Source organism: Trematomus bernacchii, unplaced genomic scaffold (assembly GCF_902827165.1).
Source record: "Trematomus bernacchii unplaced genomic scaffold, fTreBer1.1, whole genome shotgun sequence".
In the NCBI taxonomy this organism is placed as follows: Eukaryota; Metazoa; Chordata; class Actinopteri; order Perciformes; family Nototheniidae; genus Trematomus; species Trematomus bernacchii.
Genome location: NW_022987720.1, coordinates 5,492,742 through 5,520,054, shown reverse-complemented (window position 1 = coordinate 5,520,054; position 27,313 = coordinate 5,492,742). Strand labels below are relative to the sequence as shown.

General features: G+C 40.5%; 2 protein-coding genes across 3 annotated transcripts; one reads left to right on the top strand and one right to left on the bottom strand.

Annotated features, from left to right (window-relative positions):
* Positions 1-5,794: 5,794 nt before the first annotated feature.
* On the top strand, positions 5,795-13,785 carry nr2e1 (nuclear receptor subfamily 2, group E, member 1). 2 transcript variants are annotated; one of them, XM_034143486.1, is made up of 9 exons: positions 5,795-5,855; positions 8,454-8,599; positions 9,349-9,436; positions 9,808-10,037; positions 10,634-10,780; positions 11,042-11,138; positions 11,257-11,406; positions 11,533-11,638; positions 11,927-13,785. In XM_034143486.1, the coding sequence occupies exons 1-9, from the start codon at positions 5,795-5,797 to the stop codon at positions 12,087-12,089; spliced, it is 1,188 nt and encodes a 395-aa protein (XP_033999377.1). In that variant the 3' UTR covers positions 12,090-13,785. The 2 variants fall into 2 exon arrangements, with proteins under 2 accessions (XP_033999377.1, XP_033999378.1); XM_034143487.1 differs by having other exon boundaries at positions 5,798-5,822.
* Positions 13,786-13,928: 143 nt separating this feature from the next.
* snx3 (sorting nexin 3) lies at positions 13,929-27,014 on the bottom strand. Its single transcript, XM_034143489.1, has 4 exons — positions 26,820-27,014; positions 19,765-19,860; positions 18,440-18,564; positions 13,929-14,737 (listed from the first exon to the last, which is right to left on the bottom strand). Exons 1-4 carry the CDS (start codon positions 26,979-26,981, stop codon positions 14,632-14,634), a joined length of 489 nt encoding a protein of 162 aa, XP_033999380.1. The 5' UTR covers positions 26,982-27,014; the 3' UTR covers positions 13,929-14,631.
* Between the last annotated feature and the right edge of the window lie 299 nt (positions 27,015-27,313).

The window sequence follows — 27,313 nt, the reverse complement described above, 5'->3', positions numbered from 1 at the left end:
TATTCAATGAAAATGAATGTCTACCTCACAAACATTTCACCCACAAATCTATCAACACCTCTGCTTGACTAAACCTGTGTTTTAAACCCTGGCAATTCCTGACATTTTCACACACCACATGCAGGCAGAATATCAAATGAACTGTAGATAGCCTACATTGATCACATTGCGGGCTCCTCGGCTCTCACATGTTTGTCTTTGCAGTGTGAACAGACTAAGCCCCTCTACTCAGCTGTCATAATTTGTTAACGAGTCTTTTCAGGGAGGGAAAAAAGAAAAAGAGAAGACAGAAAAAAAGAAAAGCAGGCTCTTCACAAGTGACTGAAAGCAGAGGTCCATCCAGAGAGGGAACCCAGGGGCGACATCAGACCGATTTCAGACCAGCCCGTGATGGCATCTCTGTATATTTTAATATTAATGACCCCGGCCGCAAAGCCGCCTCTAAGCCTCCAACAGGTGCCCCAGCCCCACTCGAGTCTGAAAAACCGGGATCATTCAACATCCAGCTATCCAGCAGCCGCAGCAGCACCGCGCAATACAGAGTGCACATGAGAAGGATGCAGGCGGAGAGGAGGGGGAAAGGACATGAAAAAGTGGACGTGGAGTTAGAGAGTCAGACATCTCTTGCAAATACGTTTTTTGAGTCACTTTCCCCAGCTGAAACACGGGTCGATATTTCCCCCCTCCCCTTGAGAAAGAGATTGACTTTTGTTTGGAGTTTGTGAGAAGTGGGAATCAGAAGCGGGACAATGGGACTCCCCACGGTGAGAGGCTGAGAGGAGCCATCTCAAATCAGTCAGCCAGAGGACTGACTAATCCGTCCATTGTCCCTCCCCAGCCACCGGCCGCACATCAACACATTCGCCCCCCATTGTCCCCCACCCTCATGCAGCGGGATTTGCTCTCCCCAACAGCCAGTTTTGTCCACGGCAGTTCGAGCGGAAGTTTCTCACTGACAATTTGCCCCAAATAGATTTGTCAGAGCGTCCAACTGCACCGCACCGACTTGTGGGTTTCTGGGTTTGGGTTCTGTTTTTTTTTTTTTTTTTGGGAGGGCTCTCGCACGGTGAGGCGTGTGTGTGAGTGTGCACGAGTATGCATGTCCGCGTGCAGAGGTGTGTCTGGGTGCAGATTAGTGGGAGAGATGGTGGGACTGGAGTCACCTCACTGGGTTCACTGTAATTACTAAGAACATCTGACGCTTGATGAGTAAACTCCTCTCATGCAACACTGACATTGTGACACATTAAACACTGGGGCCACCAGCAGTGAAATTATTTATATCCTTCATTTAGGTAAAAATAATAAAATCACTATTAAAAAAACAAGTGTGTCAGTTCAGGGCAGTACTGAAAGTAGCACATCCAGTTTACTTATGTTTGATATTTATGATGTGGATAATATATAATATCTTTAGATTATTATTAGTCATGCTTTGTGGATTATTAATAATTTGTGTTGTATATTAATCTGATGTTATTTTTCTGGAGTAGTTGAGTTATTTTTGGGTTTATAACAATTCAGAAAAGATTTAGAAGAGCTCTGAGACAAAAGCGACACCTATGCTTGTTGTATCCAATTATTTTTGCCCAAACCCCTAAAAAAATAAGAATAAATCAGAAAGAAATCCTTACATTTTAGATCCAAAAATGTTTAAGTCTGCTTACTTTGTGAGTCAAGGTGAATCCACAAAGGCAGTACTGCTCTCCGCTGAGTCTTAAGTTCATCAAATAAAACAAAGATTAAGACTATTAAAATACATCATGAAAACAGAACAGGCTGTTAATGTTTTCCAGATATATTTCCACGTGAAGGCCTTGTCTTTATACTGGTTCCCTTGTAGAAAAACATCATTGCATTGTTGGGATCTGGCTTGCAAATACAAGCTTCTACAATGATCACTTTGATGTTTAAAGTTAAATGCTTAGTAGGTCTCATGGGAGAGCAGTCACAATACTGGATCCTGATTGGCTGAATTCCCTGCTCTGTCTGATTGTCAGGATCAGAGCAATTACTGGATTAAGGGACTCAAGTCAAGATCCCACCCAGGTCTGAAACACTGACAGCATAAAGTAAAGATGGGTTAATTAACTACTTTACATTGTCACTCATGTCGAATTAATCAAGTTGAACCACATCATCTCTAAATATATTTGTGATCACTTGTAAATCAAGAAGTAAGGCCCCTTTAAATGTTGAAAAGGCATCCGGACAGGTAAATGCATCATTAATGACTCCTGTTGAAGAACTGTCCATGGTGCTGAAATCAGGCTGCATAATGTTTTACTTATCTGGAAGTTTTTTGTAAATTAATTTTCAAGCCATCAAATAATTAAAACATGTAGGAGATATTTTACTGTTATTTCTGCTAAATAAGCCTGCATGGCACACTCTCTGGCTATCTGTCATCATAACTGAGCTGAGCTAAGAGAATGAATCTCAGTTAAGATAATCATCTCCTGAGCTAAACACCAGCAGTGTCTGCAGGCTTTAAGATGATCTGCCTGGTCAGTTTTAAGGGATGCTTGGCTGCGTGGATCTTTACCCGGCTTGAATTCGCCCCATTATTTGCTCTCTGGAGCTTTGTGACTTCTCCCTAAAGCCAATTGGTTCACGGCTGGTCGGTCAGGGGCCTGCACAGTGATAGCAGGGCATAAAAAGATGGCCAAACTCTGGCCTGCAGGCAGTGACTGTCTATAGGAATGGCATTCAGAATATAAACTGTAAATATAAAAACCTGAGATTTTAATCACCTTTACTGCATAGGAAGAGTGTTGTTATAATATAGTTTCACACAATTAAAAGGCAATGCTGAGCTGGAAAAAATATATATTAACAGGTGTGTAAAGTATGCCTAGAACAGCATGCTATTTACAGCATAGGGCTTTAAGAGAAAGGGTGTTTTCTCATTGTCCAAAAACCATAAAGGGTTTCAACACATTCAGAGCAGACGTATTGTGTTGTGTTGACTTCTATTGGACTCTCACTCGTTTTCTCGTTGTTTAAATCTCTCCTATAGTATGTCAAGTATCCGCATACTGATGCTGAGCTCCCGAAAAAACAGATACACAATCCACTGGTCCCTTTGTTAGCGTCATTTCATTGACTGTCGGAGCAGAAGAGAGTCACTAATACAAAAAAAGTGAAAGAAGGCAACCCCGGCAACCATGATGTTGGTTATATTTGTGTAAAGGCTATCAGTGAATGAGGAGGATTAGGACGAGTTAAGGAGATTATGTCACACATTCACTATTCACCCCACCCCGGCAGCCACCCACCACACACATGCGCACACACTTAAATATAACTGAAAATGTTATTGATCCGTCATACTGGAAACATGTTTCCCAGTCTTTAATTGAGCACACGGTAATTGTTTATTAGTAGGTGAAGTGTTTCATTTCGTTATTAAATCACCAAGGAAACACGTGGTCTTTTCAAATGATTTGTAATCCTTTTTGAAAAATGGTCTGGAAAATAGTGCCTAATAAGGTGTATTGTAGCCTTTATTGTGTGGACTTTTTATAGGAAGTAAAAAACACAACATGTGGCTTTCGGTGTGCCTGCAGGAAAATCAAAGGAATATTATAGAGATTTCTCCTCAGGCTTGTTAGTCTCCAGCCTCGGCTGCTGCAGCTAAAGGTTGAAAGAAACAACAATGGCTGATTGCAATTAACTACGCCTCTCCGCCTCGCCCCTGTCCGCTTAAATCGACACTTTGTGAGTCCATATGGCCTTTAGTGTACCGTGGGAATGAACACAATTAAAAACAGAATATGGATTTCTGGAGTTACCCGGCGAAAACGCAGCAAGCTGTCAAGGTCAGGGTGTCAGTGCGCGAGGCCGTGCAGCCTCCGGACAGCCGGGCACGGGTGATGCACATTTAGCCCGTTTACCCACCAGTTAGAGACAGTTAGTGGATTAGGTAATTAATTTAAAGCCATTAAGCCAACACAGATTAAAATGAGTAAAAATCGAATTATTACTGTTATTTGTATTAGGATTGTTGATTATAAAAGGGGAAGTTCTGCACAAGATTTGATGTTTTTTTACTTGTGTTTGTTTTAAAATGAGAAAACGTGTGAAGAAAAACAGTGCAGGTCGGTTGTTACTGCAGAAGAGAAGTCAAATGGAAGAACAACATTAGAGAGTGTAACAATAAGGTAGTAGTGTTATAAAAATTGTTTCTATAAAACTAAGATTAAAACATATATCTCACATCAAAGTGTTCAGGGCAGTGCAGATGTAAAGTGTTTATGAATGTGTATACAAAAATGTACACTAATTTGAAACTACACTTTAAGCGAATAAAAACATTGTTTTTGTTATCACCACTTCTAAAGAGAAGAGTATTTCAATATTTGTATTTCTTGTATTTGTATATTTTATGTTTTGTCTTTCTTATAAGCCATAACGTTTAAAATGCAGGGGTGAGAGTGGAAGTCACTTGGTTTTATGAATGGATTGTTTTTGTTTTTTTAAAAGGTGTCTTTCATGCAAAAAAGCATGTCTGTATATTAAAGTCCTACTAACGAGCTCTTACCTCAGATTGTACACGTCAATCAATGGCCAGTCTTTGAATGGACACTTGTAAATGAGCCAAAAAACAGGCTAGTTAAAACACGTGCAACAGGTTGAAAAACACTGACATCAGTGAAGCTCAAAATGACTTAAATACAAACAATTAAGAAAGGAAACTCAGCTAGTACTTGCAACCTTAATAATAAAACAACATTTTGTTTTATTCTTTTTGATGATAGAAAATAAAGCACATGTTCAATACATCTTGACTGATCAGTGCCCCACGCACTTATTGTTCAGTCTTAAGGACTGCATGTGTAACCAGACACAAGTGTGTATGAAATGAGGAGCATGAGTCAGACACTCTTTAATGTCTGAGCCCCATAACCCCCCCTGTATAAAACAACCTCTTATACCTCGGTTACTCTATCGTAATGCCTGCATTCGTCTTCTATTTATTTAAAAAATATTTTAGTGGTCATTAAAAAGTGATAGGGTAGATAGGGTCATTTAAGTTTTTTTTTGTCAAAAGTGCAGCCTATAATTAATGCATGTTAAACTGAAACAAGTCTAAATGTTGGAGAAAACATGCGTGCAACACGTGTTTTTTGTTTGCAATGCCTCTTGATCAATGAGCAAGGCACTTCCCATCACTTGCACACACATTCACACGATCCCTCACACACACACCCTCCCGCACACACCAGTGACGTCAGGCTGGAGTTTGGAGTAGAAAGCCAAGTGGATGAAGGAAGTGGAGATCTCCACCCTCCAAGCCTCCAGCCTCCCCCTGACACTTCTCATAAATATTACCGAGGCTTATTCGAGGAACTCGCACCACTAAGTCACATCGTGTCGTGGTTTTAACAAGCTTTTACCTGTCAGAATATCCGAAATCAAGATTTGTTTCTGCTTTCACACCGGTGTTGTGCTCCAGGCTGCGTTTCTCCAAATCCAACTTTATGCACCGGCTCTCCCTCGCAGATCTGGAGGGCTGCCGCCGTGAACAGGTCGCTGCAGTCCGGGGGACCCTGCGTATCAGAGGCAAAAATTGACCGAAACAATGTTCAACCGTGGGTCATAATTCTGGCTCTTCGACCGGAGATCTACTCTGTCAAGTTTGGCAACTCGGGACATAGACTTTCCGATCTCATCGCCGCTGGCAAAGACTTACAGGAAAGTGCTGCGGTTTCACGAGTTGTTTTTGGCAGCAACAACAAGTAGAGAAAGAGGACATTTTTCATTCTCAACTTTATTATTAAGTCGAGTGTCCATGATGAGCAAACCCGCAGGCTCAACAAGTGGCTGTCTGGATATTCTGAATGTCAAATCAAGTAAGTGTTCCTGACGCTTGTGCAGAATATTGAGTAGCCCGGTGTGTTAGAATAAGTGCTCTATAATGGGGCTTACTTTCACATGGAGTGTTAAACATGAACATGAAGCTGCTGCACGGTTATGTTATCAGGGATTCACTGCAATAATTCAGTCAGTTCATTCATTGTGATCGTAGTGAAATGTGAGTGGAGTTCCGTGGGAAATCTTCAGAGTATACACTGTTTTGCATGAGCGATAATTAAAGCGGCATCAGTCTGACATATTTTCAAAATATATAGTTTTTGTAAAGTTGATCACGTTTTCAAAAGAAAATATTAAACTCTAGGCATGCTCCTAATATTCCTCTAACGTGCTGCCACTTGTTGCCTGTAATTTCACTGTCAGTAACTACTATAAAAGAGTAATAATGCAAAAAACAGAAAGATATTTAATGAACATATGATAATACTTTTATAAGAGATTTATTTATTTTACTGCGTTGCTGTTTTAAACAAATAAATAAATAACGCTTATCTGTGTTTAGGTCTGCGTCCGCGCTTTTCTGTAGCCTATACTAAACAAAAACAACAATCATTTAAAACTTCATTTATATATAAATCCTGAATGTCTTCGGTATATTAAATACAATTTAGTATTTTTCTTGTAAGATTTTAGATGGTTAAAGGTTTATTACAAGAACATTAACCTTTGCATTTGTATTTCTGTTAGGTCTCCTGGATTTTTAATGAATCCAAATTAAACCTCAATAATAATACAGACATCTATACTATTATTTCTTCTAAAAGAAAGCAATTTATATTATTTTAACATTTGCCTGTCTCTTCCAGTATCGCGTCCTTGTCCACATGTAATATTCAAGCAAAACTGCTGATTTTGCTTTTTAATCCTTAGATGCTTAAATGTTTAATTTGCTAATAATAACCATTACATTTTAAATTACAACAAAACAAGGAAAATCCAACATTACAAATACTGTCATTCAAGTTCATACTCACATTATGGGTGGTCAGTATGTCCTGCACTCAGTAAAAGTTTATTTCCACTTCTTTTAGCAGGTTTTCTTCTACGTTAATAGAATATGCCATAAATCTTCAAGCAATTACTGCACACAATGGAGACGAACTGGACTCCCACAGCGGGAAGTTAAATACATTTCCCCAATTCACAACAAAATTGTGCGTTATTTTATTTAATTGACTCTCTTCAAACTAGTTTTATATTTTGTTGGGCTCGGAATTTCGCCAAATTTCCTTCGTAAATATGTACGCTTTAAACTTTTATTTTAGGAGTGTGCAAACTAACTAACGAGTTGCATAGGATTTGGATATTTTAATGATCTGTTAATAAGTAATTGACTCCAATAAGTACAGTCAACATTTCAATTTTTTCAATTTGAAAATCGAGAGTCTACTAGGCCTACAGACAAATGTAGACATAATTTATTATAGTGCAGGTTGATTTTCTGAAATTACTCCCATGATGAGATGACTTTCAACAGGCCAACTCTATAGAAACCCTTCCCAGGCATAAATGCTACATAAAAAGTAGCCTCTCTCTATTTTACGGCAATTACACGGCTGTGGCCAGCAGTTAAATAGCCTACATGGCCTTCTGATTCTCCATAATCTGGCAATTGAAGCCCTATAACTCTCCTCCTGAAGTCATTGTTTTTGCAGCTCAGTAGTTATTCCCATGCTACCCTTTTTGACGGGTCACTGGTGAATCAATGAGCAGGTGGCAAAACGTCAGTGTAATTACATAGACGGCTTTCCCTCCAGAATAAAAAAAGGCTCCCTCATATGCATACAAATATACTTCTTTTTAATAGATTTGAATACAAAATCTTCACACAAAAAAAAATCACATTTTTTCATCTACACCGGGGTCGATTTACATACACTTCATTTGAGTTGGTGAAACGAGTTGGTGCGCATTATTCTCATGGTGCAGTGTCACTCCCTAATCCTGGGGCCTATAGACCTGCGGGATAAAGCAGCTGTCGAGTCCCATTATGAAGGGGAGTTGGCAGCTTGTCGAGATCCAGGCAGTCAGACGAGGTTCAATGGGGGAAAATCATTAAGTTAACACTTTCCCCTAATGTCTCCATTGTGCCCCCTCAGGCCATTGTCTTAGAGAGCTCAGATATGACGCTTCCCACCGGACTTTATTCTTGAAATGTACGCCGTGAATTCCCATGCTCGGACGAGGCAATGTCCAGTGTGTGTGTGTTTGTGTGTGTGTGTGTGTGTGTGTGTGTGTGTGTGTGTGTGTGTGTGTGTGTGTGCGCGTGTTCTCGGACAAAAACAAGTCATTTGTAGGGTGCTTTTCCCATTGCTCCACTGTGTAAAACGACCGATTGGTTATACTGTATGTTAACAATGGCAATTTAAGCATCTATCCTGACAGCTCTACGGAACTAATTTCACTGAACTACAAAAGTTTTGTGTAACTTTTGTTGTTGCAACTCATCCAGATGTTATATATTGACGATAACAAATTGCAATTATTATGATTTTCAATGCTCAATGTATTAATTTAAATTGAAATGTGGGACAATTTAGTGAATGGTGTCTAACAGAATTGTGGGCCTTTCTCAGGTCGAATACTGGACATCCCATGCAAAGTGTGTGGTGACCGCAGCTCAGGGAAACACTACGGTGTTTACGCCTGTGACGGCTGCTCGGGATTCTTCAAGAGGAGCATCCGCAGAAACAGGACATACGTCTGTAAATCTGGCTCTCAGGTGAGGTCTCCTACTTTTCTTTTTTCTTTTTAAGTATAACCTTTATCAAGCACATGCTCCTCTAGTCCTAATTTTTACATAGGCCTGTGGAAAAGTGCAAGCTCCATAAATAAGCAATATTTGATTGTGTTGTTTGTGCAACATTTTTGGGGAGAATCAAACAAGTTGGAGATACAGAAGTATGTCGTGATTTGGGATACATATTCAGTCACGTTCTCTCAGTAATTACTTATTAGCAAGATACAGTTACTGCACTTGTGACAAGAGAGATTAGTATTATCAATGTTATAAGTGACACGACGTCCCTAGTCCTCCTCATAAAACGATTACAAGCTTTACGCATGGTTTGCACATTTTACGCGCAGATCCTATCTGCTTTTCCCTTCTGGCGCTGTGTTAAGTCTCCCTTGATGAGCCTAATTGTGTCATGCCTGGACCATTAAGTATTGGGCTAAACACCGCGCTGCTATAATATACCAGGTGTAATCCAATCTAATGTGATGACTCGAAAGCGAGGATTTAGGCAGCAGAGGGCGGGATAGATTACTTATCCTCCGGGTGAGGCCGCACTGGAGCCGCAGGGGAGCAGGTCGATAACGACACGATAATAGCACGATCTTTCACCTGGAAATTGGCCTCCCAGGAAGATAATAGCAAGAAGCATTTAGTCGTGAAAGATGATAGAAATAAAACGGAACTCTCTAACTCTCTTGCCCCCTTTCTCTCCCCCTCTCTCTTTTTTTGTACAGGGTGGCTGTCCCGTGGACAAAACTCACAGAAACCAGTGCAGAGCGTGCCGGTTGAAAAAGTGTCTCGATGTGAACATGAATAAAGACGGTAAATGGGCTTAATTTAATTATCACTTTGGCCATAGACACGCTATGCAGTGGCGTTTGGGTTGGAGTTTGGAAACGTGTTTTAAGGCTGTTAATTAAGGCTGAAAAGAAGTAACAGGTTGATGATTACCTGCACTGCAGTGACTTTAAAGGGGTTGTTATTTTATCTCTGTGGGACACTTAGATTACCAATTTATTTTTTATTTTACACAAATAAAATGTGCACATTAACTTCTTAATTTTACGAATGCTTAAAGACTTAAATACAATACACTATTATGTGCAGTTACTAATAAACAAATGAGATAATTAGCCTCTCACTTGTGCAGAGATCATTCCTTCACTGTGTGTCCCTACTGTCCCGTTTCACAGCCGTTCAACACGAGAGGGGGCCCCGGACGTCTACCATCCGCAAACAGGTCGCCCTATATTTCCGGGGGCACAAAGAGGTGAACGGATCGACCCATTTCCCGGGATCCTCTCTGTCTGGCCCTCCCTTCTTTACCACGGTCACGCAACTGGATCCTCACAACCTGGATATGAGCGCAGCAAACACACCGGAGAGACAGGCCCTGGTGGGTCTGGCACAACCCACTCCGAAGGTATACTTTGGGAAACAATACTTATTTTGTATTGTTATTATTATTTTATCTTTAGGATATAATAGCGACCAGTCGTACTTGATTGAGTATTGATGTCATGAGTTCACTGATCAATCCGTGCTTTATTGTGATGTGGGCCATTTTGTAAAGCACTTTGAGCTTCACGTGCTGTATGAAAGGTGCTATATAAATAAAGCTTTATTATTATTAGCTTTATTATTCCTTAGATTTTGACATTTACAGCATTTCATGTATTTATTTTGTAATCTAGATTAATCTGAATATAGGCCACAATTCATCTAACAGTTACTGATATTCCGTTGATATCTGTATTACAGCCTTCCAAAATGTTATTATAGGATTACAGTTTTTCTCCTTTAGGGTTAGAAGTTGAAATTCTTGCCCCGATTTAGCCCAGTAAGAGCCTCAACTCCGCCTATCAGATTTCTCACTGTAAATCCACCACAAGCAACACTAATCATTTTAAAACCAGGTGCTGGGGCTTGGAATTTGACCTTTGCTTGTTACCATTCTGTGAACTGTGTTTCATTATGACATACACTGATACATATAGTGATGATTATTTCTGCCTGCAGTACCCCCATGAAGTCAGTGGCACCCCCATGTACCTCTACGAAGTGGCGACAGAGTCTGTGTGTGAGTCAGCAGCGCGCCTCCTCTTCATGAGCATCAAGTGGGCAAAGAGTGTTCCCGCATTCTCCACCCTGCCTTTATCGGACCAGGTACGCTTTGAAGTACAAATATTATCATACTGAAAACGTACAAGAGTCGATTTGCTCCATAACTTGATTCTTTTTTTACTTTAAATGTTATTAAACTGGTACAATCACGAAAAAAACGAACTCCTCTGTGCGCAATATGGAAAGCAAAAGCAATCGTGTTTTACGCACGAGTTGTATTGCGCCAAATAAATAATAATACGATTCACATTCTTGCTTGATTGGAGATACAGTTCAACACTGACATGATACCTGTTTTTGCAGCTGATTTTGTTGGAGGACGCTTGGAGGGAATTATTTGTTCTGGGCATCGCGCAGTGGGCCATTCCTGTGGACTCCTCTACTCTTCTAGCCGTTTCTGGTACGTATGAGAGCACATCTGAATACAGGCCAATAGCAGGCCGCATGAGCTGCAGATGTAAATGCATGCATATACACAAGTGTTATCAAAATGACAATTTCTCTGTATTTATTTGTAGGAATGAACACCGAAAACACAGAGTCTCAGCGGATGAATAAGATCATTTCTGAGATACAAGCACTTCAAGAGGTGGTCACCCGATTCAGGCACATGCGTCTGGATGCAACAGAGTTCGCCTGTTTGAAATGCATCGTGACTTTTAAAGCCGGTGAGTAGCATTGTCCCAAGGTGTATTTTAAATTGTTCTCATTTAACCTAACGAAGGTCCAAATGGGGGACTAATAACTTTGGTAATAAATATGTCGTTATTAAGGATGTTGCTTCTTTCTTATAGTTCCTACGCATGGCAACACTGAGTTAAGAAGTTTCCGCAACGCCAGCGCCATCGCTGCACTACAAGACGAGGCACAGCTCACCCTCAACAGTTACATACACACCAGGTAAGAACCCATTATTTACCCCTCTTTTTATCTTCTCCAATCCTTCCATCCCTCTATCTGTCATGTTTCACGCCTAAGTCGAGCCGTGTCGTGCAGATAACCATTAGCAGCTTCATTATAAAGTTAATGAGGCAATAAGCCACTGTAGCATCCTGTAATTGAGCACAGGTGCGTTTTTAATTAGCAGCTATTCTAATCACAGGTGTTCGTTAATTGGCCAGGCAGCGTCAGACATTGAGCAGAGAACCGGAGAGAGCGGCTGTTTTTGACCCCAGTGATGTGTTTCAGGTACCCGACCCAGCCGTGTCGCTTCGGGAAGCTGCTCCTGCTCCTGCCGGCTCTCCGCTCGGTGGGCCCGTCCACCATCGAGGAGGTGTTCTTCAAGAAGACCATCGGCAACGTGCCCATCACCCGGCTCCTCTCCGACATGTACAAGTCCAGCGATATATGAATTCTCGCCATCTGGAAAAAAGACTTGAGCTAAAAAGGCCCAGAGACCCACCAGCAGGCGACAGAAATCAAATCATAGCAGGTGTAACCGTGGGTTGATTTATTGCTGGGCACACAATCTCTTAGGCCGTCTTAAAATAGCCTGTTTAGGCTTATAGGCTCCTTTGAAACAAAGACTGCAACACAGCTCACTAAGTAGCCTGTTAACAGTTGCTCTAGTTAAGAATTAGCCAGTAACTTTTATTGTAGAATTACCTGTTTGATACTGCAGCCTGCAGTGTTCAAGACTCCAGAGGAAGAGCACCTGCCAAGTACTGACAAAGATATATTATATATAAAGACGTTTTTTGAGTGTCTGTGAGACCAATGAGCTTGACGACCAATTCAGTCTTTTATTGCTGTGATCAATCCCAATGGAGGAAACCAAAAAATAAAATACAAAAATAAAATGAAGCATGTGAATCGCTGTCCCTCCGATCTGGTGCTGAAACCAAACGCATGGTGGAAGAGGCGCCAACTCTATGAAGACATAGGGGGAAAAGACTTTTGAAGGATATGCTTGCATTGCCTCTCGACTGTAAAACTACATTCATCTGAAGATGGTGTTTGTATTGAAGTGGTTACTGTCCTGTTTGTGTTGCTGTGTCCTGTTTGAGGCTGTTTTAGGTCCACTTTGTGAAGTTAGGCACTAACACTGGATACAATAATATTCAGCACTTGGAAATGTTTTTGTGGACTGTGATGTTTTTATTCTGCTGTAAATATTTGGAGTTATAACTATTTAGAGTTGTAACCGAGAGAATAAAAGACAATGAATTAAACTGCTTTTAAATAACCCAGATATTAAACTACTGGCGAAGGTCTTCTTAGATCTAAATGTGAAGTACATTTACAAATATTTTAAGATTTAAGGGTATACAAAATACATGCATTTACGTATTAAACACATGCACAAGTAATGAATAACTTCTTCAAGACTCATAATGAATGACAGTTTGTGATTTGTTCGCACTTTATGGATGATTAAATCAGGATTGTTCAGTAAAAATAAGTTGAATCATTAATTCATATGCAACTAACTTAGCTAAAATCCAGTTAGATAAAAAAACAACGTGGCATTTCAGATCCATCAGCTCATTTTTCCAGCTTCTAATCCAAACATTTATTTATTCTAATCAAACTGCAAGTCAGATGCAAACATTCAAAACAGCTGCTCTTTGACCCAACAGTCTAAATTAATTTCACATTTACAAGCTGGCTTTAGGGTGGCAAATAAATAAAGTGACAACTGAGTGTAAATAAGACTAAGTGTTTGTGATTACTTTGACACTACTATTTTAAGTTATCGGGGTGACATGTCCCTTCAATTAAAGCAATGTTGTGATGCTTCTTTACAAAAAAAAGAGTTCATGCAAATTTACTAAAAGTTTGAATAATAAAGAATAAACGACGGAGAACTTTTCTGCTTTCAGAACGATTAATCAGACCCGAAATGCCTTTTTTATGTAACTGGATGGAGCGTAAACAGATCACATAAAGCCTGACTTGATAATCATGATATACCCTGTATGAAATAATCAGGAGTCAGCCATTATGTATGCATTACTTTGGTCTTTCGAGGTAGTATTTTTCAAATAAAAACTCAGGACAGTTGCATTAAGCTTTGATTTGCCATAGGCCTAAACTTTTTTTGTAATGAAATGAACAGGTTATGTATTTATTGAATAAGTGCTGTAATAAAACATTTAGGATAATTGTTGTGGCAACTCGCAGCAGACTATCCAATGTGGAGTGTGAGAGAGGTCAACCGTCCAAATCAACAAATGTATGCGTGTGTGGAGACATTTCACCTATTTTATTGGAAAATCTTCAAAATAAACAAAAATGGCACAGCAGTATACAAATCTCAAAATGCATATAGCCAGTAGAAATACTGCAGTTCCCTCTGTGTAAATTACTTCTTTCTTATTAGAAAATCATTGTGATAACTGGTCAGGTGCTGGTTGATACACACAGGTGCTTCCTTTTGAAGAGGATCAACTGAGTGTGATTTAAAAGTCGAGGCCCATCAAATATATATATATATATATATATATATATGCGTGTGTGTGTTTAGTTGCCAGTTATGGTGTGCAACATACCAGTATTGGATATATATATATGATGGGAAACGCTGTGTGTCTTTACAAGAGCTTTGCATACATAGAATGCTCATTCAATGTAACTATATAAATGAATATATTCAAGACATAGCTAAATGATAAATACATTATATATCCATGTTAGTGGCATTTCCAGACATAAAGAGAAATTACTATAAATTACCTTCAACCACAGAAATGTCGAACATTCTTGACTCCAATTAGAAAGTGAAAAAACATAGATCATTGTCACTAATTAAACTAAAAGAGGCAGTGAACGTTATTACTTTGGGGGGGGGGCGTGTGGAGGAAAAGTTGAAATGTTTATTGTCTGAGAGAAACCTGGAGCAGTGAAGAGAGCTTTGGACAGTCGGGCTGAGCAGAGCAGAGCCATCTTTTCTCTCAGGCTTGTCTGATTTTGGATGGGGTGTAGCTCTTGTCCAAAGACTCGTCCTGTAGAAACATGTGCAGGCAGCGTTCGTTCTGAGCTAGAGGATGACCCGCCACTCTGAAACACACAAGAGCAAAAAGGCAGGTTTGAAACCCGAGTGCCTGTTCAAAGATGGGACTTGGTGACAGGAATGTACCATTGGACATAAAGACACGCACGAATGGGGCAGAGATTGACGAGAGCGTGGGACTTACTTTAAGGTGAGGAGTCTGGAAAAGATTTAACATGAATGACCAAAAGAATAGGGAAACATTTCTTAATCACAAGGCATCAGTTAACAGTTTTACTATCTGAACGGTCAGGAGTTTCCACCTCCGTAAGTGTTTTCAAATAACTGATGAATTAGCTTAAGTGTTGGTAGCCCTGATGTGAATGGAGGCAGCAGCAATAACTATTTAAAATACAAATCTATACCAATTTAACGGGGAGCTATTATGCAAAATCCACTTTTTCATGTCTTTTATACATACACATGTGTCCCCTCTGTTTAAAGAGATTCTGAAAGTTTCAGGAAAAAAGATTCGCTCTCTTTTTGTCCTGATCCATTTATATAAAAACCTGTCTGAAAATGACCCGATCAGATTTTGGCCACGTTATGATGTCATAACGATTGTTTGGCTTGTGTAACCATTAGCCAATAACAAACCAAGGTAACCCCCGCCCACCTTATCACCTGAATCTCCTCCTTGAGCACCATTGTGTTCTTTTTGACCAAATATCTTGCATAGGGGCTTGGGGAGTGGCTCCTTATTTTCATCTAAAGTAACAGACAGAGAATCAGCACTTTTGAAACAGGGCTGAAACAGAGGGGGTTATGGGATGCTACAATACATGATCTGTTTGGTATTCGGAGCCAAACACTTCAGAGACATGTTTTGTATATATCTGAGACCTATAATATATTGATGAAAAACAGTATAATAGGGGACCTTTAAGTGAACGCTACATCTTAAAATATTTTCCCTGCCTTACCTTGCTGTCAGACATCTCTTTCAGGCGGGAACTTGAGTTGTGATCTGTGCTCTCTTCAAAGCCACCAGACTCCATTGACAAACACATTTATTTGTCTAACACAACGGGAACGGGAGATGCTGGTCTACAGCTTCATGTGTTACCTTGATGAATCCAAAAAGTCACACAACAACACAAACTAACTAATCGATTGAGGCAGCGGTTGAACTACGGTTTCCGGCATGGTACAATTAACCAATATTGATTTTGTTTTAAAAAAAGGCAGGCCTTTCTTTAAGGTGGCTAAAAGATATTTGCTGATGCCTTTGTCCATATCAATACATTGCTTTGCTAACGCGTCATACATTCTGTCTTCTTGTGCCGACTGCTATCCACTGCAGGTAATGCACTGACTTTGGATAAGAACCAACCCTATGATGCTGATCAAATCTAGACTAAGTCACTCAGTCAGTCACATAACATGATTAGTTTTCTCCTCTTCTCCAAGCCATATAAAGGGAAATAAAGAAAGACTAGTAGAGGAGAAAGACCAATCCTCCCAGGTAGATGATACATAAGAGCCCTCTATAAGAGCTTCAACCCACAAACGAGAAACTCCACTACCATGTGGAATGACAGTTGGTAGGAGATAGTGTGAAAGTGTTGTTTAAAAGACAACTTGAAATACATCAGATTTTTCTTTGGTGAATCTGGTTTCCACACATCTATCCTTTCTATTATTATTAACTTCTGCAGGAGGTTATATATTAGGTCATATGAATGAGCATCTCTGTATTTGTCCAGGGTTCATTTTTAAACTTCCAATCAGCCTAAAAAATGTGCTCATTTATGATTGTATGCTTAAGGATTTGTCATGGCTGGGATTATTTTTGAGAAAGCTATTCCATTGACGGTTTTAGGACCTCCTTGACTACTGACTACTTTGAATCGTTGGGTAGGGGCTGCTGCTTTGGTTTGGACTGCTCTGGAACAGTTTACAGGACTATTACAGCTAACAGAGCTAACAGCTAAGAGCAGTTAGCACACACAGGACTACCTGTTTCAGTTCAGAGGAGGCGAGCAGTCAGTCTTACACAGTAAACCGTGTTTAATTTGACAACGCCATTGGCTGAGTATCTCCCCAGATGTTTTTGAGAGGCTACCAGTCGTCTAATTTAGCCAATTTACTGGTATGCCTATGAAGAATGAAATTGGCAGAGCTTGCATATTTTCCCATTTTACTTTGTAACTTAAGGGTATATTTCGATGATTGTCAAAACAGAAGAAATACCTTACTAAGAGTGAGTTTAAATTAGGTTTGGCACAAAATAAATGAGGTGTGTTTTAAGGTTAATAAACAAGGCTATTTAGATGGTTTTAGTTGAGAGAATAATTCCTCTCTTGACCTTTTGTGGGCTTAATATCTTTATTCAGTAAAACAAAGTAGATGACTCGCTGCTCGGAACAGAAGTGCTGTCATCCAACACATAGACCTATTCAAAGAATTATAGGATACAGCTGTTAATTTAGATATTTTCTGGATTATTTTAAAACCAATTCTGTTAACCCTTCTAAATACTGTATGTTTGATGACTGCATGTTCCTGTTAAAGCCACTTTGACATCAGATTTACCTTCAGTTGAACCAAAAGAAGCTTAATGAGAATGAGCCAGTGCACCTGAGACCCCAAAAAACATTTCTGAGAACAGATCAACATGATGAAATCATACGTATGCATGCGTCATAAACCCTTACTGGAAATATTTAGAAAAATAGAGCGGCCCGGGGTATTCATTCAAATACAAGGACAATCAAAGCAGAGATCGTGCCTGCTCCCCAACATAACCTGTTTAATAGCTTTTGGGAATTGAGATGATGACATGGAGGACAAGGTGCAGCTGAAGCATGTTAAAATGTCAAGGCCTGGCTTGCTTTTTGAAGCCATTCGTCTTTACCTGAAGCATGAATTATGTTTGACTAGCCTAATCAGAAGCTAATGGTTATCTCCTCTCCTCCCTCTCAATGTTCCACGGCGACAATCATGTTTACCATGCCAAGAGATTTCCTCTTCACAATGCTCTCAATCACAGATTCAACAATGCTGCCAGCCACACGGGCCAGTATTAAGTGTGAACAATGATATGATCAACAGGAGTGTTTCATTCATACGAAGCAAGGGGGGGGTCTTAATTACCAACACATTCATCTTCTTTAAAAAACATATTTATGGATTTAAATTTTCTCAACTGTCTTTGAGCACTTAATATTCAAAAAGGAAACATTGATGCATTTGCACATGAAACAAAGATAATGGCCAAGTCTGCAATCAAAGCAAATCATTACAATCACGCTGTAACTTTTATTGTTCCGCAGCTGAAAATGAGGATGCTGGATCAAAAATAAGCAGAGGTGCACACACGATCCCACGGAACAACGCGCTGTAATTTGAGCAGCAATTATCATAAATTACACATCAACAATAAAACAAATGTGGGGAAAATGATGTTGTGGGGGTGCACACTTAAGTCCTCTTTGGTTGTTCTTGTCTTTTGCAAAGTAATTATAAAAGAGAATTAAGGAGGATAGAGAGGAAAAAGACCCGTCTGTCAGCAGGTTCAGTTTGTTAACAATATGAAGAGAAGTGAACAAGTTGAATCTACTTATTGCACAAACTGTTTTGTTTTTCGCAAGAGTTACCATAAAACCCCGCTAAGGTAGGAGCAGCAAAACGATGAAGGGGAATTTGTAAAGAATAAATTGTTTCAACCTCTTGCAAAGAGGGATGGAGGAAGACACGGTTAGGCTTACTTGTTGAGAAACTGCTCCAGAGACTGTCTCCGCTCCTCGATAAAAGAGTCATCAAATATCCCATCATCCCCTCGAAACGGAAGCTGCCGGAATAGAGCTTTTCCTGGGAGAGGAGGGACGACCACCTGAAATATAAGAGTCACCACAACAAAAATAATCATACAGCAGCACTTAAATGGGCTTATAGGACACTTTAAGTTCACTTTTTTGTGTTTTAAGCTCTGGAGAAACAGACAAATTTGCAGGAATAAGTTACATTTTTTCAATGAAAGAAGCTAACAGTAAGCTCCACATTCTTTTATTAAACGAGAAAGTCGCCAAGTTGGCAATCACTCCGATGATTTATTTAGTGTTGCTATAATAACTGCTTTCACAAAAGTAATCTCTCCGGGTGCGCTGGCCCGAAGCGAGCAAATACAATGGCCGCTTACAAAAAAAAATCAGAGTCAAACGGGCGTGGTTTGCATTCCGCACAGCCAATCAGACGTACGAACTATTTTCTCCCACGCGGGTCACGAAAAGCGGGTCAGATGAACTAATTTGAACTACTTTAGTTCCTGGGGCTTTTTGGTGTGAACGCAAATATATCGTAGTTCTGATGAACTATTGTGGGAAAAGTACTCCGGTGTGAACGCGCCTAATGATAGCCTGTTCCTTTGGCCCTGCAAAAGCCACTACCTCAAAATGAACATGTTAATGGCTAATGTAATTACAGCTTTCAAGCTAGCGGCATGATAACAACTCTGGTAGAGTACACACAGGTCAGTGCATCAAATCCGTCCTTCAAATCTGTTCAATGAGAAATGATTGAAAAAGGTTGTCGTAAAGGTTTTTTCTACCTCATTGTTAAGAGAACTCAGAAGGGACTACTATTTATACCGTTGGTTTTCACCACCTACTTATTTTTGGCTTGCATCAGCTACAGATTTCTTTTTTAGGCAGATGATTTGATTTATTGAAGGCTGTCTGTATGTGAAGAGAATTTCAAAAGAATATAATTAAAACAAAAATGTCTAAAACCCATTATTCCTCGCTTGAATATTCTAAAAGTTATAAAGATTGTGTAGAGTATGATTTGGTGAGAACATTTTGACATGCCTTTTCTGAGGCTCTAAACTGGATGTGTGGCCTTCAATGACAGCAGGAGACAAAGAACACAAGACCACATTAAGGTTACATCTTCTTTAACAAACAGCAAAGGCTCAAAAGATCACTTCACAACTTTCTCTCCCATACAAAAACATGGCGCGGGATCATTGTTGTGTGCTGATTTGATAAGATAAGTACTCAAGAGCCTTTGTGTTGAGTTCACCTCAATGGCTCACCTTGCTTTCCCTCTCCAGCTCCGCCCTGAGCCACTCAAAGTCGCTGTACCGCCTCCGTACGCTCGACTCCTTCAGCTTGAAGATGGGTAGGTTGGTCTGTGGGTGCAAACACACATGGCAAACTGTTAAAGGATGTCACTTTAAGGATTGTATGCAGATTGTCCTTATTCCTGAGACCATAAAGGGTGTTTACTCGCTTTTTCAATATACTATACTGTATTTATGAGCTCAACTGTTAGTTACTATTCACATTTGGACCAATGTTTCATCAGAAAGAAATCAGAAAATATGAAAACATACCATTCTCTGTTGCTCGATACTTTATGAACTGTTACTCTGCTGAACGGGATGATGGATAAAGCTCTGAATATAAGGCATTTACCACTTGGGGATGTAAGTATATGATGGCGGGTGTATTGTCGAGGACTCAAGGAAGCGCAGTGTTGAGTGTAAGGTTGTTCCTTTTGAGTGATTTAGTTTGAGTAGTAACACCACAGCGAGCAATCGGCACGTTCTTCACAGGCACGTTCTGAGGAGCACTTATCTGTATAAAAAGGTGGAAAATTATCATTGGAAATCTAGAGAAAACTTTATGCTGAGAAAGAGTGAAAGGTTATATTGCACTGGGTTTGGGCTGTAACCTTGTGTTAAAAGAAACAAAGACTCCTTCACCAAACTGAAAAGAAAAATGGAAAGTTCACCTATGTTACGCTCACCAAGGTCAATCGCACTCAGAGTGTATGGCCATTTTGTCTATTTTGTACACCCATGCGCAGATAGGTGCATCATTCTTAGTCGCAGTTGAAACACTTGAGAATGTATTTTTATATTAAAAAATGGGAGATGTTTTGACATTGACAGAACATTGAGCAAACAGCAAATGACAGTACAATGCCAAACCTCTTCACTAGTCCTGACAGTACATGGCCATCCTGTGACAATGTACGAACAAGGAGGGAGTGAATAAGCATTTCATTGGCAGGCCACATTCACAGAAGGTCAGAATTCATGGAAATAGGAATCACAAGAGCAAAGCATTTGAACAAGTAGGTGCAGCACGAATACAGTGTTAGCTGCAGACTGATCGATGAGCAGACGACTGTGCGCAGCAGAGGGGATGGAGAGTTAACTAGAAGGCTGAGTAAATGGCGGAACAAAAGAACACGGAGGGGGTGTAGGCGGTCATAAAGGAAGAGCAGAAAAAACTGGAGGGGTTGTGAGCTTCATCTGGTAACTAATTGAGGAGGAGGGAGAGCAGGAGTGGTCTTTTTGCTCTCATGGTCTCTCCCCTTCAGTCTTTTTCCTCTTTATGTCTCTTGCTCTGTGATAATAAGTCAGATTTGCTGCCCTTGAGACTCCTCTTGTGGTGTTTCAATGGGGGAAACCGAAGCATTTGTTGTCTTCCCCCTCTGCTCCATCCACCCTTCAGTACAAAATTATAGATCCTGCCAACATTTGGTTGGTAAGGGCAAATTTGTTTGATCAAATATTTATAAATAGCGGTGAGAGCTGCCGATTTCATATTTGACGTTAAAACTAAAATGTTACTATTGGAAAATAATTGTATCAATGTATTAGATACACAGATCTTTTTAATCAAATATCCACGTCACACACAGTTTCTATTAACGAGAATAACAATTATGTGTTGAAGCACCTTGCGCTGTAACGACTGTTATGCTCTACCTTTTATAACTGGCTGCTTACTTTTCTCATGCTTAGTGATTGGGATTTGATATCTGATCATTACATTAGCCTGGTGTTTGATTCCAACTGATTTCAAAATGTCAAGATAGCTCTATTAGTTAATTTAGCCAACCTGTTGTTTAGCTGTTTTACCATAACACCCATTTTTAGCCACCACCTCCATTTTTTTTAAACAAACCATTTTGTAACTGGTATCTTTCTGTCACCTTTGTGGCGGATGCACACTCCCTCTTTCCCACTTTTTCACAAGAGCCCTGAAAACGTCCCTTTCCCACTTATTTCAAGTTCTCTCCAGGTGAAGTTGTCAATGAGCCCCTCACTCCTCCTCTTTCTCAGGTCACAGGAGAAGTGGATTATCTAAGCTTTATCACCCCAGTGCCCTAGCATTAACTCCACTCTCCTCTCACCGTGGTCTGTTACCTCTCAGCATGGAGCGCCGCAAAGTTAATCCCCACCACAACAGATCACAGTTACAGGTAATCTGCCACCGCCGTGACTCTAATCCCATCATGTGCACACAGAAAACACTTAACCACGCGCAAGCACACACTGGCGTACACAAAGTGGGCATGCACAGGTGTTAAGTATGAGGTTTGACCAGTCACACAGTTAACAATGTAAATATAATAGCCCGAGGCGTTCAAACTTGTTTATGCACACACAGTCGAACCCGGACTTCTCATCTCAACACAATGAAGCCAGCAGTGAGAGTGTAAGGAAAGAAAGTCACCTGGCCTTTCAATCGTCTCGCCCTCTCTACCCCTGTGATTATGAGATTGGCCTTGCAGGACAAGGGGAGGAACGAAAATGACAGAAGTGAAAAAGGAGAGGTCTCACTCGCTTTCTCTCACACACACACACTGAAGGAGGCGGTGCGTGAGAGCCCTACAAGTCAAAGATAAGGTTTCCCGGCCTCTGTTCTCTTCACGGTTGGTTAGTGGTTAGGGACCGGTGTCTCAACTTACTGGCCCCTGCAGTGATTGGGAGGTGGGACCAGCCCACACCCAGCCGGGTCTTAGCATTTCATTTATTGTCTAAAAAGGCACACTTTGCCTCTCTCACTTCCTAAGGGACTTAATAAAACGTAGGCGAAACAACAAAAACATGAGGGAAATTAAGCCAGCAGAAAGGACAACAACCACACTTGGAGAAAGACCCCAAAAAACCCCACACAAATAAGGAATGAATGGTTATATTAAAGCAGCTTGAAAAGAGAAAATGCTTTGAAAAAGACCATAAAGCTAGATATAGTTCCTTCAAAGTAAACCACCTAGCTCTACTTTCCATTATGAGTGACTAAGGTGCAATCTATGCTCCATAGGAAGAGCATGTGATTCATAATGTGTGGGACACAATACCTTGGGCTCATTGAAAATGGGTTGAAAAGAGGCAGAACCCTTAAAAACAGCGAGACAGAGAAAGAGCGAGAGAGGGGACAAAGATCACTCATATCCTGAGAGAACAGTTCAAGGCCACCATGCATTAGCTTTTAGCAGGATGGATTAAGTCAAGTTTGAGAGTGCGCATCCTAAACCTCCCCATGCCCCCTTCTTACCCCTCCCATATACTCTCCTTTCAGAATAATATCACAAAAAATGGCAACATAATACCATCTCATTGCATCATATTCCAGAGTGGGGGGAAAAAAGACTGGGAACAAAAGCTTTCGGGCTATGGGTCTTTCGCTCTCGCTTCTCCATGTACTCTCTCTCACTCGTTCACTCGCTTGCCGGCCCTTGCGGCCTGACAGCCTACCCTCTCTCCGACTCGCCTAGCTGGCAAAAAGCTGCTTTGTTGCCATAGTATCAACTCCCACTTTTGATACTGTCATTTCAAGTAGGATATGGTAGCCTTGATACAATATGTTCCCTATTTCCATTAAAATAGTTGTCGAAGAGGATGCTGTAGACTTTGGATTACACTTGACTGTGCCTGACAAGCGCACCCCCCCCCCCACCACACACCCACCTCTCCCCATTTTATTAATGACCAAAGGCCCCCCCCAGCCCCATAGCCCAAATGGAAAAGAGAAAGAAAGAGAAGCTATGAGAGTAGAGAAGAGGAGGGGTGGAAGACTGAGTGAGAGTGAGCGACACAGCTATAAGAGGCCTTTTATGTACTCCTATCCATAAACAAAGTGAGATCCCAAAGTTCGCTCCCTTGAATGTGCTCTCTGGATGAGATGGGAACCAACTTAAGACAAGACATTTTGATAATACCCAACAACCCCGACTCCCCCCCCTCACACACAAACACCCCAACTCCATGTTTGCTGAGGGTCCAGACAAATACACTACGCTGCTTAAGAAGGACCTCTAAAGCCAGCAACCACACAAAAAAACATTACGGTGATATGATAGGACTCTGCAGAATAACTCTGTCCATTACCGACATGAGAAGAACACGTGCAGAGGCAGAAGAGAAACAGAACCTACCAGCTTCATGTGGTCTATAGGCCATTTGAGAAACTACGCTTAAAACGCAAGGATTTAGGTGAGAACAAAAATCCATTGTTTCAACACGACCTTGGACATTACAAGTCTGCTCAGGCAAAATGAGATATCCGCCTCCTTTTACTAAGAACTTAGCTTCCACCTCTTTCAAAAACTGACTGAAATAAGTATATTGATCCCATTGATTTAAAAAACAAAACAATGCAGGCCTGGTTGTCAAAAAGCGACTATGTTTCCTGCCTCAAAGGATTACGTTTCTCACATGATAACAACATATTTACACAGTTTGTTTCACCAACTACTTGTTAAACATGCAGAAACTGCAAAGTCAAAACTCCAATACACACTGTCATTTATTGAAAGAGTAAAATAAACAATATCATGTAATGAAAATACATTGCTCTGGTGTTTATGCTATATATTAAATCATATCATCAAAGGGGCTTCAGTTACACATGATCAACGACGCAACTGACTGCACACAGCTGGGAGTGAAATGGGATAAGTGGGCAATGGGATGAAGGCTGGTGAGGGGGTGGCTTTCTGCCCTCCCATGGGTGGGGGGCGGGGGGTAAGGATGGGGGGAAAAAACGCTCCAGCTCCCCCACACACCCTGGCCTGTTTCATTCTTCTCTTCTCTCAATGAGGGGATTAGGTAGACTCTCTCAGTGCGGCCACAAGGGCTCTCTCGATTTGGAGGTGGATAGCAGGACAGCGGTGAGAATAGGAGACAAGGGAAAGCGTTATTAAACAGAAAGTATCAAGCATAGTTAGAGGATAGAAAAAAGTAGTTCTGAATATTACAAGTAAAATGGAAACAATAAGAGCAAAGCATAGGCTATGCATTCCAGGCCGAGGCATTGTGGCTAACGTTCTTAACTTGCTGGAGATGGAGGAAAATGCTTCTAAAGAAAGCTGAAGAAAGGAGAAGGAGAGAAGCAAAGCAAAGTTGACACCACGTTTGTTGAGAAGTGAGGGATGCGCCGCTTCTTCTGTGGTCTTATGCAAAGCAGGGTCACACAGGGCTATGAGGTGCACAATAATGCTGATTACACGCATATGCTAATTATAACACGCTAATCAAGTACAGTAGCCTTATATTCAACGCTAATGCCTGGAGACGGCTTCTCGTTCCTCAACCCATTTCTTAAGGTAAAGGGAAACTATAAATACTTTAGGGCTGCTCCCCAATCTAAATACTCCAGGCCACTAACTACAGGGGTGTCAGTCAACTGAAATGACAATTTAAAGATAAAAGACAGGGCAATCAGACGAGACGAATGACTGCCTGATCATTTCAGACTCTCAATAAAGCCTGCACATTTAAAGCGCATACAGAAGAGCACTGGAATGGCTCAATTTATGCAAAAGCGTATGTGGTGACAGAAATGAAAGTTTGTCAAATCTTTAAAATGGTGCTACCACTTTCTTTCTAATGCATGTGTCATATTGGAAAGAGACAATTATAGCTCATCATAATGCAAGTAATAATTTAAGCAAATGTCTCATTTAAGTTTGACAAATTCTTCATAACCTTTGAAACGGGGGTGAATGTTTTTTAATCAAGCTCCAAAACATCAAGGTAAGTGGACCTTGTGATCATTTTTGTCAATCATCATCCTTGTCTGCTATTTGTCAGTTGGTTAAAGTACAGTCTTTGCATTGTTTGTCTAAAATCATTCAAGCTGACTCAGCCTTGATTTACAGAGGAAAATACCAATGAGACACACATCTGTGTTTCGCAATAGCAAGGACTGTCCAACTGTTTTTCTCCTCATTGATTGCGCAATAACAGCACATTTCTGGATGGAGTAGTAAGGCAATAGTCTAACATGTAAGATTTAACTTTGAAGAAACAATATTGTATACGTTTCTTGACACAAGCATTTGGACCAACTATTATAGTTTACCAACAGATGGCAGGAACCTCTCTAAGAAGACCATCATTTGTTCTCTTCTACAAGTATTCAGTAGAGCAGGAGGAAGGAAATGTGGTGAGGGGGTTGGGAGCGACTGGAAAGGATCCGGCAGCACGTTGCATCCTGTCCAGTTTCAAAGAAGCTGACTTGCAAAGTTATGTTCCCCTTTAGCCCAGCATTGGAGAATTTTTGATGACCTATCAGTAAAGTCAGGTCGAAGTAAGCACTCTTGAAAAAACAGACACCCTTACTCAAGTAATAGTAGTATAGGATATAGATGAGCATCTTGTCATACATGACTTTAAGTTGGTTCTTAAGTGTAACCCATTCTGTTATCTATTCTTTGCAGTCAGAAAATGGGGTGTGGCAGGAGTTCAAACCTGAACTGTCTTGGCAGGGTACACTTTTATGATGAGTTGTTTCATCTTCGTTTACTCAGTTGGCTGCAGGGGTAATGTGACAGTTATTTGAAGACTTGTATGAATTGGTAAAACAGTTAAATGTCACGCCACGGAAGAAAAACACTTGAGGCCAATGTAAACAGAACACATTTCCTTCGTAAACAGAGAGACAGCTACATGCCTGTTACAAGTTAGGGAAACATTAGGTTCAATGTCCCTGTTAACATTGTTATCAAAATCTCTCCATTACTTATTAACAAACGTATAATCAAATAACTTAGACTCAAAGCTAACATCAGTAACGTTAACTCGTTACCTTACTGTCAGACAAACAGTGTTAGCTTGTTTTACGAGGGTTACTAGCCTGCTAGCTAGCGTTAGCAAACTCGTGTTGCAAATACAACTGCACAGACATTTCTACACATAATTAAATATCGACTATGTGATTGTATACGCATCCTTTATTGCTCTGGGCGACCCCGATGTCATGAAGTCATAACTTTCTCTGTCAACAGGAAAGACGTTAGATACTTCAGGTAGCTAGCTTAAAAGCTAACATCATTAGCAGTTGTTACCTTCAGTCTGACTTCATACGTGGTATATCTGGTCCTGCCAACCCCGATGGTCTCAGGGTTGCTCACATCAATTTCTAGAAAATTACTTGGAGGTCCATAAGCGTCATTTAGGTTCTGGGGCTTGGAGAAGAGCCTTCTTGTGTCAGCTATGGTATCAGCCATTTCTCCCCTGTCCTTCTAGCAGCTAGTGATAGTGTGAAGCTAGCCAGAATACAAATACCTACATTCCGTTACTCACCTTCGAAATAAAACATTTGGTGAATGTTGTGCACGGGTAATTGGACGTATACAGACAAGCACACTCTTTAAGGAGAGTTTTTGTATTAAATTATAGTATTTATTTATATATGTGACTTTTTACAGGACGCTGTTGTTTATGCAGCACAAAAGTTTAGGGGTAACTTTTAAGTTGAAGGTAAGTCATACAGTTTCCGGTTTTGATAGGTCTCCGTAACTATGGCAAGCTTGAAAGGCCAGCTCGCTGCACTTCCGAT

Excerpts from the sequence above, each read along its gene's own strand:
- snx3 (XM_034143489.1), bottom strand. The coding sequence starts at position 26,981 with ATGGCTGATACCATAGCTGACACAAGAAGGCTCTTCTCCAAGCCCCAG. Across the intron at positions 18,565-19,764 it reads AGCTGGAGAGGGAAAGCAAG|GTGGTCGTCCCTCCTCTCCC; the intron begins GTGAGCCATTGA and ends CTTATATTTCAG. Across the intron at positions 14,738-18,439 it reads CTGGAGCAGTTTCTCAACAA|AGTGGCGGGTCATCCTCTAG; the intron begins GTAAGCCTAACC and ends TGTGTGTTTCAG.
- nr2e1 (XM_034143486.1), top strand. The coding sequence starts at position 5,795 with ATGATGAGCAAACCCGCAGGCTCAACAAGTGGCTGTCTGGATATTCTG. Across the intron at positions 10,781-11,041 it reads CCCTGCCTTTATCGGACCAG|CTGATTTTGTTGGAGGACGC; the intron begins GTACGCTTTGAA and ends CTGTTTTTGCAG. Across the intron at positions 11,407-11,532 it reads CATCGTGACTTTTAAAGCCG|TTCCTACGCATGGCAACACT; the intron begins GTGAGTAGCATT and ends TCTTTCTTATAG.